A 13,924-nucleotide genomic window follows, 5' to 3' on the forward strand; every position below is an offset into this window, starting at 1 on the left:
AACTTGTCCTCCAACATCTCTTTAACGGGTTAATGTCCTAAACTTTGCACAGCAGTTTGTACTGTATCAAATTTATCTTAACGTATTCATATTTTTCCACAATTGATTCTAGATTTAAAAACGTATAGACTCATGAATTGATATAAAATACTCTAAAATGTGGTCAACTTGTCACCCCACAGCTCGTGTTATAGTAACACTGCCTGCGTGTGTGGTGTGAGCTCATTAATGCGCAGAGCAACGCGCACAGTCGTTGACCTCGATTCTTCGATAGCGCACAAAGGCTGAAGAAGGATTGCACCGTCTCGGTATTTACGGGCTCTGGGCGTACGGATACTGGATAGGGTTTATTAAATAAAAAGAGTCCTACTGTCTGTTGCTCGAGGATCTGGGTCTTCGACCATCTCGCCTCGAATCTTGAATTCAAAGCTCGAAGACTCAGACAGTATGTGAAACTTCAAAGAGAATATGCACGAAACAAATAAAAAGAGTGGGGTATGTTTTGTAATATAATTTTGGAAACTCAAGTACAAACTGCGCTAGGCCATACGGGTCTTGAAATCCACTATTATAAGTCTATATAAAATATTGTTGTAGATGTAGCCTATACTGTACTGTTTATCCCCACAAAGAGAAGCTTGTCAACAACCGTTTATGTTTTTATTTAGACCTAGATTTAGTTCCTTTCACTACTTCCGGTTATTGACTGGGCCTAGTCAATGACTAAATAAGTAAGAAGAACAACGAGCAGTGAATGAAAATAGAGACTTTATTTTTAATCAAAAGCGGATACAAATCAAACTGTAAGCACGTTACAATATGATTTCTTATTTTATTTATTTTAATTGGGCATTACATTCAAAATATCCGTGTAAATTGGAGAAAAAAAAACCCAATAAACGTTTGATAGGGGAAAAATGTCTTATCATGATGGGTGTTGTTTACAGTTTTTTAGAAGTTTATTAGTTTGGTCCTTGGTAGAAATCTTGATTTCTAGATCTAGATCTAGTTAGATCTAAATCTAGATCTAGATTCTAGAATCTAGATATCTAGTCTAGATCTAGAATCTAGATCTAGATCAGTATGTTGAATTGTTTTCTCGTAACTTGTGTGACTGTACTGTAAGTGTTTCTGTGTAGTGTTGTAAGTGTTGTTGTATTCTAGCCCTCATCCTGCGGGAGCCGGGTTTATGTAGCCTGATAAGCCTATTTCGGCACCTCGCCTACGTTCTGGTCCCGAATCAGTGTAGCTCCTGGCTCAGCGCATGCGCAGCGCGCGTCCTCGTACGTGTCATTCGGGTCCCGAGTTGGATCCCCATTCACGCAGGTCAAGTGTGTGTGCGTCAGTCTGCTTGAGTTTGTGTGCTTTTGTGGCCTTCTTCTAGAACCGCCTGCGTTGGTTCGTAATCGAGGCATACGTCTCATTCAAAACATGCCAAGTTGGTAGCTCTAGATGTTCGTCCAATGAAATTATAGAAGAAATTGACCCACTTAGACATGAGGAGCTGAAAAGGATAGTCAGGAAACAAAAGACTTCCATTTTTCTATACAAAATATTTCAAATGAGCTTGATTTTGTATGAAATGATACTACCTGATAAAAAATAAGCTTATTTGATAGTTTTGTATACCATTGCGCAGGTACAAAGAACAATTTGAGTGTAAAACATTTGGAAATTGACCTAAATTATCCCCTTTCGAACCTCAGCCTCAGGTCATTCATAACAACAAGAAGAGCGTCCAGAAAGGTTATTCGAATGGGCGTAACTACTCGTAATGTCTTATGAGCTTGTGAGAGGGGGTTATTCATGTGTTTGTAACACTTTATAAATAGAAAGCTATGAAGGATAGAGCGTTATTTTCATCATCAGTTAACACTCTCCCTCGGTATTCATGGCGAAAACACACGTTTGCCGGCGCACGGGCTGTACACCAACAGTACACACTGAGTGACTCCGGCGGCCTGCCCGGCACGTCCGACGCAATCGGTTGCTGATAAGATACGCATCTGGGCACAGACGCAGGATAAGAGCTGGAATCTAGAGATCTATCTGATTCAGGACTGAATGGTTGTTGCATCACGAAACTGCTGTTATCATCAGGACTGTTCATCATGTGTTATCATATGCCACAAGCAAGAACTCAAAACAAAGTAGGCCTAGGCTATTTTAACAGGAATTCCTAAAGTATGTTGACTCAGATCTTTTCTGCTAGATTTTTAGATCTAGATCTAGATATCTAGCACAATTTAGCCTGCCTGCAGTGCAATCAGCAATGTTTTTGTATACTGGGTGCCCATTGGTATGAATGATTGGGTCGGGTCGGTTTGCTAGCCATATTGAGGGCTCAAATCGGCTATCGTGTGACATGCAGCTAAATGTAAAGACGCATCTGCCTGATTGGCTGCTTATTTTAGTAATGTGATGTCATCACATTCTGAGATACCCACAGACTATTTTTAGAAGATTGCGGAGAAACCAAAGATTCTCTACTACACTACTCACTACACGATCTTTGGAGATACCGCATGGAACGACATGTTGGGTCAGCATCTTGACCTATTATAATCCGTACCAATGTGTTTCGCACGCTAAAATTTCACACTTGCGGCTAACTGCAGCACGTCAGCCATGCTCTGGTGATGGAAGATTGCTTAGATCGTTGATGCTCAGAACGGTATGAACACTGATGCTTGAAATTGAAACACGGTAAACGCAAAGACAATAAAGCGCGCTAAAATTGCTGTAAAGATGCCAGGAGATAAGCAGCAGCATCATCGGAGCACCGCATCATATCACATTACCGATACGTCTCCTGGAAAAACGTCTCACCAATGTAGGTATACATGATCTTTGGTGCCATGCGGTTGGATATGTTTAGATCACGTAGTCACGTGCAGTGCTTCCACTCTTCCGTATTTTTACAGAAATCCATACTTTCTGCCAGTACCGTACTTGTTCCTCCATCATTATCAACTCCCTCCATAAAAAAACTGCGACAGCGCAGGACTGCCGAAATTCCGTACTTACCTTCGTATCGTCATGCATAAGTTACGGATATTTACGGTAATTTTCTCGGCAACAAGTTAAAGATATAGAAACCTGCCAGATTGCGCATTTCATGCTATTGGTCATTATTCCGCTATGTCCCATGCATTCATTGCGGGTTGGTCGGCAGTACACTTTTTTACCTGCAGATGGATCAAAATCTGGCGTACCTTTTGTGCCAATTTCCTCCTTTCTATCATTCACTCATTCCTTCTGTCTGTCTTCGGATTGTTGCTGTGGCTGGAAAATCTGCGCGTTGATCAAGTAAATTGACTTGTGATCTTAGTAAATTACTGTCTGAAAGGAACTTTATTTGCAAATTTGTTTAGATCTAGAGAAATTATCAATGCGAAGATTCTACGGCACGTGAACGCAATAAGGGCCGCGATGAAAGTTGAAAGAAATATATGTGCTGATACGGGGGTACCCACTACGGATGGGATTGGCCGATCGCGCTGATCGCCCGAATCGGTCGCCTACGGGGTGCCCACTACGGCTGGGATCGGCCGATCAGGCCGATTGCCCGACTCGATCGCCTCAAAAACAAACGTGTTTGTTTTCAGGTTCAGGCGATCGAGTTGGGCGATCGGCCCGATCCAGCCATAGGTAAAATCAAAAAGAATTCGAAGTAATGTTCTGAGGCTGTGGCTGGCGATATTCAGACGTGAAAATTGAGAAAAAAAATTGGGTATATGCTGCGCAACTGTATTTTGAAGGTACATCTATTCATTATTCCCAGGTTTGCCTGCCATCAATGGTGCGACGACAAATTAATTGGATTATAGTAGCAATGAAAGGGGAACCTGCTTTTAAACATTGCCAGCAATGGAAAGATATGTTGGTGAAGAAATCAAACAAGACAAAATGTTGGTGAAAATATAAATGTTATGGGCTGTAGGCAGTCTCTTCAAACAGGCTCCCAAATGCCATTTTCACCCCTCTAAAAGCACTACGTTTCAATTTCTTCGGGGGCTTCGCCCCCTGAACCCCCGGCGGGACTCTGTCCCTGGACCCTGCTGGGGGCCTGTGCGACCCCCAGACCCCTGGCAGAATTTTTCTTACTTTTCAGCTTCAGCTGGTGCAAGCACTGCACGTGATCGGAGGGGGTATCCCGGTCTGACATCACACAAGGTGACCGCCTTACCTAAAAATAGTTTGTGTTATTCTATGTTTAGTCGCATGTGCTATCGTTGCACAAACCGATCGCCCGACATGTCTCCTCAAAAACGAACGCAAAACAATCGCTTTTGTTTTCAGGCAACGAGTCGGGCGATCAACCCGACCCAACCTGATCCCATCTGCAATGGGCGCCGGAGGACTTGGGCATTGGGTTAGAAGGAAATGTAAGATAAAAGACAATTACCCTTTCTATAGGTGGCACTTTAGAATCTATTTAAATGCCACTTATTGTTATATCTGATCTATATAATATATGTTCCACGCTAATAACCGTTCGGTGTAATCTTAAGATTGTCTTGCACATTTCAATGATCGTATAATTGGGCTGCAATCTGAAGATATTGTGTTAATATTGTATATTTTTGAAATAATAAAAAAAAAAATTCACTTCCATCTGTATTCTTTTACTCACATCAAGGAACATTCACATATAATTATTATATCTTCAAAAGTGTAAAAGTATGAAAATTAAAATTAAAATTGACATGAAACTGAAGAGCTCACAAGAATGATACAATTATAACGATCGTTAAAACGCAGCGCAGTCCTAAGATTGCTGTACAATTATAGTATGCGATAGTTAAAATGCACAAGGTAATTTTAAGATTGCACCGATCAGTAATTAGTCACGGCTGTTCGGAAGCAGTATTTTAGTTCGCAGACAGCCAGCGCGCCATATCTTGTAATCTGACCCCGGTTACGGGGTCTTGAACTCGTGGCCAGGGGAATTCCTCGTGTCCCGCTGACACAGTGATCTATAAAATGAGATGTTAAACAGGCTTCTAGGTTTATCAGATCTGGAGAAATAAAGAGGGAACGTGATACAAAAATTGCCGGAACAGAGTTACACAGGCACGGCGGCGGGCATCGCTATTGTGGCGGTTTAAGCGTGGGAATGGCCGACTGACACTGATTTATTACCTTCGTGTGGAAGGTCTGACGGGGGCTCGGTCAATATCTAAAGTACCACTTTCAGTGGGATTTTAGCTGCCGTGTAGTGCGGAACATTTATTTAAGTAGAGAAGTTTACTTACACCAGTAGGCTAATAATAGTTGTAGCCTTGTGCTTATCTAACAATTTATAAACCATAGAGGCGTAGCCACTGTAGGGCTAGGGTTTCTTTAAAGCCTAACCATCAGCATAATTTCCTTTTTCCTTTTTTGAACTGAATTTGATATCAATTTAACGAGTGATTTTTATGATTCATGTGCCTTTGTGGTGACGTACATTTTTAATAGCCTTTTTGTGTAGCTCTGCTCTGTTTATTATAGTAGTATTAACTCATAATCTGAAGGCTTTACCAGATGCATCTCTGATCAACTGATAAAACTAATTTCTTTGTACGTTCCCCACAGGTTGTCACCGGCCAGGGTCACTCAGTAGTCTAGCAGTCACCTGTGAATATCGTAGGGGTGTGTTGAGGAAAATAACACCTTATCATTTATTTCAAACACAATAAATATGTTTAGGAATGAATAACCTCCTCTCATAAAAATTGATATATAAGTTATTATGAGCGGTAATGCCCATTCGAATAATCCATACTTTATTGTTATTATCATGAACGATATAGAGTTTGAAAGGAAAAAAAGTATTAGGAGAATTTCCAAATGGTTTGCTCTCAAATTTTTTCCTTCCTGAACTAGTTTTCACTTGACAGTGACAATGGTTTTAAGACCATCAAACAGAATTATTTTTATCAGGAATAACATTTTGTGTAAAAATAATGTCACTTGGAAGATTTTTAAATAAAGAAATGGAAGTCTTATGTCCTGGTTATCGGTTCGAGTTCCTCATCATGTTTTAGAAGTGCGTCACTTTGCTCAAATTTTATTGGATTAACATCAATAGACAACTTTACGTGTTCCAAATGAGACGTGTGCCTCAGTTTCGAATCAACGCAGACGGTTCCAGAAGTAGACCACAAACGTTTAGTTGAATCAAACTGACACACACATACATACTTTGGCTGCAGAAATATATGAGACCCGCTGATTGCTCTGCTAGCATTGTAAGCTAAGTGGGGCCATGCTGATTTGGGACCCATTGGAAAGTGAGGGTACCTAAATACACTAATCAGTGTGCATAGAATTTGAGACCTGGGTAATTCTTACCTTAAACCACTTGTGTAGAGTATATTTAGTTGTTGTTAATGCTCTTAGGCACTTGAGTTTGAGTGAATAACTTCTGGTTGCCTTACTTTGGATTGGTCTCTTTGAATTGACTTTTATTACCCAATATATTCTCGGCTCGGTCTAAAACTCGATAGTCATGTGCTTAAAGTGCAGCTGTCGAAGTTGCGACTTCACGAAGTGATCTTTTTATGTTATGCTTATAGTGATGTTTGATTTTCACACACCATTTTGATAGCAACAAGGGATAACATTGTTGAAGATGTCAAAGAATTTGTTGTCTTTTACATTTTAATACCTGACTTGCTGTTTTAAACTTCAGATGTCTTTTTTTTCCCAGTCCCATCTGAAATTAAAATTTCCAGGCTAAAAGAATTTGGCATTTGTTTCCAGTTTTTACAATCAGTGTTTTCCTTTTAGGACCTATATTTTTTCAACGTGGGAAGGAAGGCTTAAAAGTCGTAATGTTGGTCTGTCCTTTGTTTACCTCTATTGTACTGTGTAAATTAGTATAGAGAGAGAGTATTTGCGTATGAATTATGTTTTTTTCTATACTCTTGGCATCTGATTATCTTATGTGATCAAACCCATTGTTATAAGCTCAAGTAAACTTTGATTTTCATGTGTATTATTAATATAATATATTCTCTTTTTCTTTTAACAAAAGCTAAGCCACTGTAGTCTTTGCCAAATTGATTAGTAATATATATATATATATTAGCGGTACCGTCAATCTTGCTCAGTTTGAAGCATACATCCAGCTGATTAGGTTTGAATCTCATCATCAGGTTCCTTAGATAGAGCATGGACACTACTTTAAAAACTTTGACATTACCTTTGGAGCATCAAGAGGAAGCATCAAGATTGACTATTGAAATTAAAATTTTATTTAATCATTTCCTTTGTCCAGCTACACGTTTTGCCTCACATCCTCTCCTAGTATGGCGAAATGTTCTACTGCTTCATTCCATGGTTGGTTTTTATTTATTTTTATTTTCTCTTTCAGGTCCACTAAATTGTTGGGTTTAACATCAGACAAGATCTTTGAGAACTTTTGCTTCTAACTGGGGACTCATGTTTCCGACAAAGTCTAACTTTTTCAACTGTTTGTGAGAATGGACTCTTCAGGAGGTGTACAGGTGTTTGATCAAAAGGCTGTGATACAGGTTTGTTGTTGCTTTTCTATGTATCGTATAAATTATAAAGTAGTATGAAAGTCAACAACGGGAAAGACTGTCATGCTCTGTATAAAACAGATTTTAAAAATCTTTCATCTTATAACCTTTTTATGACTGGTTTGTTCTAACTTCCAGGAGACTGATTTTAAAAAGAAATGAGTGCTTCTGATATTCAGCATTTTTATAAATAGAAATCTGTACATAATGAGAGTTCTGTACTTGCGGCTCATAATATCAACTTGCCATTAAAATTTTCACATGCAAATCGGCTTAAGTCTGGCTAGACGTGACAAAATTTTGGTACATAATTATTTCCTCCTTGCTTTCATTCAGTAATTATTTCTGTCTAAAAAGAACAGTGAATTGTGATTTTAGAAAGAAATTCATTATACTAGAAAGTATCTTTTTCAACTCTATCTAGATCTTGAGATAAAATTTGTCAGTGTGAGTATTAAACTGTATTTTACGGGAGCAGGATAAAGATGGATTAAAAGACACAGATATCAAAATCTACAATAAGTGGAAACGGTGCTTTGAGGTTGACATTTGGACATTTTAATTTTTTTTTAAACTAAGGAAGATGAGGTAAAGGCTTGGTGGCGGGATTGTATTGTCTAGAGTGATGTTCCTAGATTTTGCATACTGTCGATGATGAATTGAATTTTATAGTGGCAATACAAAGGGGATTTGGTTTTAACATAACCAGATGTATTATGTAGATAAAGAAAACAGATAAATTAAGGCAAATTTGTGGTGAATAAAATAGGTGTTATGCGTTGTTGGCTATCTCTTCTAACAGACACCCAAGTGCCATTTTCAACTTTCTAAAAGCACTAAATTTCAATTTCAAAGGGGCCTCCCCACTGAATCCCCACCAGAATGCTTTCCCTTCGATCCAGTTCAGCTTTCAGACCCCTGCATTGAATATTTAATTTTCCTTACTCTTTTGGTTAGTCTATTAGAATCACTGAAAATGTATTGAGTTACATATCATTACTTTTGCTAGGAACTGATAATTCCTGAAAATCAAATCATTTGTTTAAATGTTTAAATAATGGAGATGCATTCTAATTCTAATGTAGGGGAAAAATTGTCTTGTGTCATCTTTTTTGGGAACAAGGCCTACTGGGCACTCTGAAAAAAATGTAATTTGTCAAGAGTTTTTTCGCTTTTCAAAACGTCCTGGTGTTAATGTCGTATGAACTCAATTTTTTTGCTACTGCTGTCTTTCATCGACCTAAGATCGCATGAAATTGAAATGTTCTCCCATTTTTGGTCACAAAGGGGTTGGTAGGTTTGGGAAACCCAATTCTTCTAAGACTTCTGCTGTGGAGTAATATAGTAAGAGCACATATAAATACAGTGGAACCTGCCCTGACGGCCACCTCTATAAGACGGCCACCTGTACAAACGGCCACTTTCCGTTTCCCCCCTTGCGTTTTTTCTATATAATTTAACTGTGTGAAATGGGCACCTGTCCAACGCGGCCGCGGCCACCTTATTTCAACACACAACCCCTATCACACTAAGCAATAACACCCGTCTAAGACGGCCACCTTAGTGACTCCATTTCGTTTAGTCATAAATTGTGCTTTGGCCCCTGGCGTTGTGGGCGAGCCGTCATAATTCAATCCCCTGTTGTTGTTGTTTGGTAGTCCCTCCAACCGATCATGTTGCGTAGGCCCCTCCTACTGTTGACCAATAGCTACCAATTTTCAGCTGCTGGTGAGGTAAGCGTGTGATCCCTCATAACCCATAAGCCCCGCCCAGAACTGAAACACAAATCGTAAGCAAGATGAGTGGTCACTGTTTACCCAGTCTGTAACAAAGTAACAAAGGACGTCAACATGAACTTGTGACAGAAACGTCGCTCGTTCTCCGAGTGGTGGCGACCCAGGAGTTTGTTTTTACTTCGCACTCGGTCTTCCTTGTCTGATACATTTCGTTTTATTGTCACCATTTTGCGAAATCAGCAACAAAATAAAAATTACAAACAAAATACAAACCACCACCAACAACAACAAAAACAACAATGCGGCTATTTTCGATTGTGACCTCTGATAGGAATAATTTGTTTTCTTCTTCTTGATCAGTCCTGCCTAAGACGGCCACCTGTCTTATACGGTCACTTTTCTCCTTGACAATGGGTGGCCGTCTTACACAGGTTTGACTGTACTTGTGAATTAGACAAACCCTGTTTTATTCATCCTAAGGATAGACCTTTGTTGAGACCTTGGCTCTATCCCTTGTGCTCTGGCTTATTGATAATGATTTAGGTAATGAGTAGGTCTGGTAGGTAGTTATGGTGTTATGTAAAGGAAAATGAAGTGAGGGAGAGAGAACGGATGAGATGACTTTGTATAATTTGTTCAGTCTTCAGACATTTGATAGGAATGAAATGTTCTCAGGCAATCCCATTTTCATTTTCAGAACCAAAGAAAGTCAACAATGGGAAAGACTGTCATGCTCTGTATAAAACAGCTTTTTTTCATTCTTTCATCTATTACCTTTTTATGACTGGTTAGTTTCTGCTCTCTAAGGAGGGAAATGCATGTGAACTGATTTGTACACAAACTCATGAAGATCAACATGTTATTTTTAAAAAAAAGAACCTGAAATCTTAGGGGTTTTTTTGTGATAGGATAGTTAGCTTCTGACTTGAGATGTCCTGCATGAAGACTGCTGTTCGGTCCATGAAAGCTTGCTTTCTGCTGTTAAATAAACATGAAGGAGTACAAAGTAGGATCAAGTTGTGATCACATTGAAATTGTATGATGAGGAAACCAAGTAAGCTTCTCATTGCTCAAAAGTAACCAACAAGCATAGAAATTATAAGTTAATCCTGTGTCATTTCAGCGATGGAAAAATGGTCTCCTGACCAGCCAGGAACAATTTGAGCAGGCGGTCTACCAACATTTTGCCGAGTTTGTGCCTCTCGTGTATGCCAACAATTTGGACAATGAGAAAGAGGAGCGCCGGGCCCGGAAGTTTCTCTTCCATCCCCTGGAGGAGTTCATGTGTCAGGAAGACCCTGGGATTATGTTTCAGAAGTTAGGCCATATGGATAAACCCTCACAGCTATGCGGACACAACTTTAAGAATGGAGAACCAACTTACTCTTGCAGGTGAGAATAAAAAAAATAGGTGTTGATTTTGTTCCTTGTTTGTATTCTTGTTGTTTATCTCTTACCATTTTGTCACCTTCAGAATCAGCCCCTTGCTAGTTCTCAGCAGGTGGGTCAAGGACACAACTAGTTGGACATACTTCTTTGCTCTCACTCTTGGTTCTGTATGCCAGTCTTGTTCTGTCCCAGCATTGGCTCATCATATTGATTTCTTTATCTTCACTTCGAAGACTTTGATGATCTCTCACGTAGTTCAGTTTGTAGGTGTCCGAAGGGTGTCACTGGTAGGTCCTACTTCACTACTTTCTGTCTCTTGTTTCTGTCTCTCTCTCTTGCTTTTTCCGAAGACTAAATGACCGTTATTGTGTCAATGTGCTTCATTTTACTCAAAAAAGAACAACAAAAAAGCAAACCCCAATTTGGCTTGCATAGAAGAACATATCATCAGAATGAAAATAGTCTTCCAGCTGCAAAACTATGGGGGAAAATCACCAACACCCATGCTCATACATTGAATTCCACCTGCCTAATTTAAAACCGCCTTTGTCATTAAACTCTGGTTTTGTGTTATTTTTGGGGTTTCAAAAATTGTTTTGGACAAGTTTGCCTTCACTACCTTACAACGTAAACAAAGATATATTCCATCCAAGTTGTCAAGTAGAGAGAGGAAAGCTTGGTATCCAGTGGATTGCCTTTAAGAGGTCACAAGGAAGGAATCGAACTCATTCATTCTATGACAATTATGTTATTTACTGTTTTTCACAGAACTTGATTGATTTGTCTGTTCTCCCAGGGATTGTGCCTATGACCCCACATGTGTTCTCTGCATCACATGTTTCCAGAAAAGCACTCATAAAAACCACAGATATCGGGTAAGTGTATGTTGCTTTTCTGATTTGGTTCTTGAACTGACTTGAAAGATAAACAACATTAATATTAGCAATTGAGAGCCTCTGGATACATCAAATGGTTCACCATTCTTTATTTGAAATCCGTGTTGTACTTAGTTGTAGACATGTTGTTACATTTCCAGTATCAGAGAACGTTTAGTTTTTATGCTGTGGATTTCATTGCTTCTTATAACCGCTCTTGGCTGCTGTCCACCCTTCAGCTTATGTTTTAGTAATGAACATTTTAAAAATTGAAAAAGAATTGTTAAGATTCCATCAATTTCAAATTCGTAATGATGGACAGCCCTTCTGTTTTGTGTTAGTGAGGAGACTTTCAAAACTTCATTTTTAGAAAAACTGATGTTGAATAGTGCTGTGCAACTTGGAGGAATCAAAGTTCTTTGAAGTGTGAAGTCACTATTTGTACTATTTGAATACTGCATGGGGCATGGGGATGAGTTTTTTTCTTCTTATATTTAATATTTTAAGCTATGTTTGTTATTCAATATTTACTGTTCACAGTGCAATTTATCCAGAACTATTTGCCCAAGCCAGTGATTCTCAGCTCTGTGTGTGTCTGCCTTTTCACATGCCGATTGGCTGCAGTTTATTATCTCTCATTTTATTGGTTCCCACCACACGTACCCACCTAAGGTGTGGGTGGTTGGCGGGTGCTCTGGTGTGGTTTGCTCCTTCTTTCCTATCAAACATCTATCGCTCTTATCTCCCCTTCTTCTTTTTTATGTTTGTTACTCTCTTGTAACACCTCTAATCTTCTGGCACTCATATGACCTTTTGCAGTTGCGAGCGCCGTAAAACCTCTACTAAAACTGAAACTGAAACCACCTAAGGTGCCAATGGATCTCGCAAGTGTGGCTGCTAATATTATTTTTTTGGGGGTGTCTTTTTAGGCCCCTTTCCTGCAGTACATTATAAGCCGTAATATGATCATGTCACATCACCACTTATACTGCTTTGAACTTGGAATAGGGTAGGGGAGCTCATTGGGTTTGCAAAGCTATCCATCACACTTCGGGAGTCATGGGTCCTTAAGCTTTTCATGGTGTGACTAGTGAATATTGCACTGTGTGCTTCCCGGGAAGCTGAGAATGTTTTGGAATGTTCTAGGGTCTGCTGGGGTAATAATAGTTGAAAAGGGCATATTGCATGCTATAGAGCTTGGATATGCACTACATAAATGCATTTATTATTATCATTAATGAGTGATAGGGAAATAAATCTCACAGGGATGTTTTATAACTCTTGTTGTCTCTGTTCATCACTCTGTCTGATAAATCAATTAATACAAAGTTTTTCTGCAATGTCTCAGTTATTTGAGACATAGACATGCTCTAACTTTTTGTCAAGTTGAGAAAAATGAGACGAAAATCCATTATCTGTAGAAATTAAATGTGATTCAAATAGCTTTGCTGGGCTTCAAAAAGCTTTAGCAGGGAAAAATAATTAGCATTGAGTAATAAAGTTGAATAGGCCCAGCTCAAATGTTCAAATTCAAATTATAAATGAGTCAACTGTTTTAAGATGGATTTCTGCCTTTTGGAAATGAGCAAAACGGATGTTCCATCTCGTTGAGTTGTTCTAGTTGAGATAAATGTGTCTCTGTGGTATGAACTTTTTTTTTGCAAGCCTGATTCTGGGGTGGGATTTAAAAAAATAAAAATCTTGGGACCTCTCAAGCTTAGATCACCTACCTGAAGAGTTATAATTATTGCAAAGAGAAACATAGTTCAACTCTTTTATTTGTGGATGCAACTGAAAACTGATACGAAGTATAGCATCAAAACTGTGGTTGTGAAATTATAGCAATTCAGTGTCAGTCAGGTCAAACTCAGTTCACATTGCCATCCTTCAGCAGTCAAACGAGTAGTTGCCTGCTCTGATAACTAGTAATTTAAGCCCAGAATGAAGGGAATAGGGTTGTATTATGGATAAGAATAGCAGTGACAATCGTTGTCATTGCTAAGCATGGTCTGTGCCGTGTTGGGTGCTTTGGTCCAACAAAGCTTATGTTTCTTGTGAGATCAGAAGGTGCCAAGGGACATAGTAAAGTTCTTTCCTTGCTTATGAGAATTTTCATTGTCCAATAAAATACATTCGTTAGTGTCTACTTTCAGGTATGAACTGTTCTGTTGGTTTGTTTTTACTTTCATTTGTTGTCTTTGAAGTTACGACCATGACCTAATTGTGTTGAAAGTGCCGTAAAACTTTTACTAAAACAAAAATATCTTCCCCTGCTATAGAACTGCCCCAGTTCTTTTGACTTTTTTTTTTTTAGAGAGACATGAGGATAGGAAGTCCTTTTGTGTATAAAAAACACCACATCAAGATAATTTGTGCCTACTTCATCATTTTA

The 13,924-nt window shown here is 39.0% G+C and overlaps 1 protein-coding gene across 3 annotated transcripts in view; it reads left to right on the top strand.

Annotated features, from left to right (window-relative positions):
* Nucleotides 1-676: 676 nt before the first annotated feature.
* Nucleotides 677-13,924, top strand: part of LOC101861231 (E3 ubiquitin-protein ligase UBR2) — a 74,195-nt gene continuing 60,947 nt past the window's right edge. For 2 of the 3 annotated variants that reach the window (XM_005107099.3, XM_005107100.3), the window contains exons 1-4: nt 677-803; nt 7,364-7,523; nt 10,392-10,660; nt 11,454-11,532. In XM_005107099.3, the coding sequence (XP_005107156.1) occupies nt 7,473-7,523; nt 10,392-10,660; nt 11,454-11,532 (399 nt within the window). In that variant the 5' untranslated portion in view covers nt 677-803; nt 7,364-7,472. Of the gene's footprint in view, nt 804-4,296; nt 4,389-7,363; nt 7,524-10,391; nt 10,661-11,453; nt 11,533-13,924 lie in introns of those variants that run through there. The other variant, XM_005107101.3, reaches the window with a different exon arrangement.

Source organism: Aplysia californica, unplaced genomic scaffold (genome assembly GCF_000002075.1).
Source record: "Aplysia californica isolate F4 #8 unplaced genomic scaffold, AplCal3.0 scaffold00575, whole genome shotgun sequence".
NCBI classification, from domain to species: domain Eukaryota; kingdom Metazoa; phylum Mollusca; class Gastropoda; order Aplysiida; family Aplysiidae; genus Aplysia; species Aplysia californica.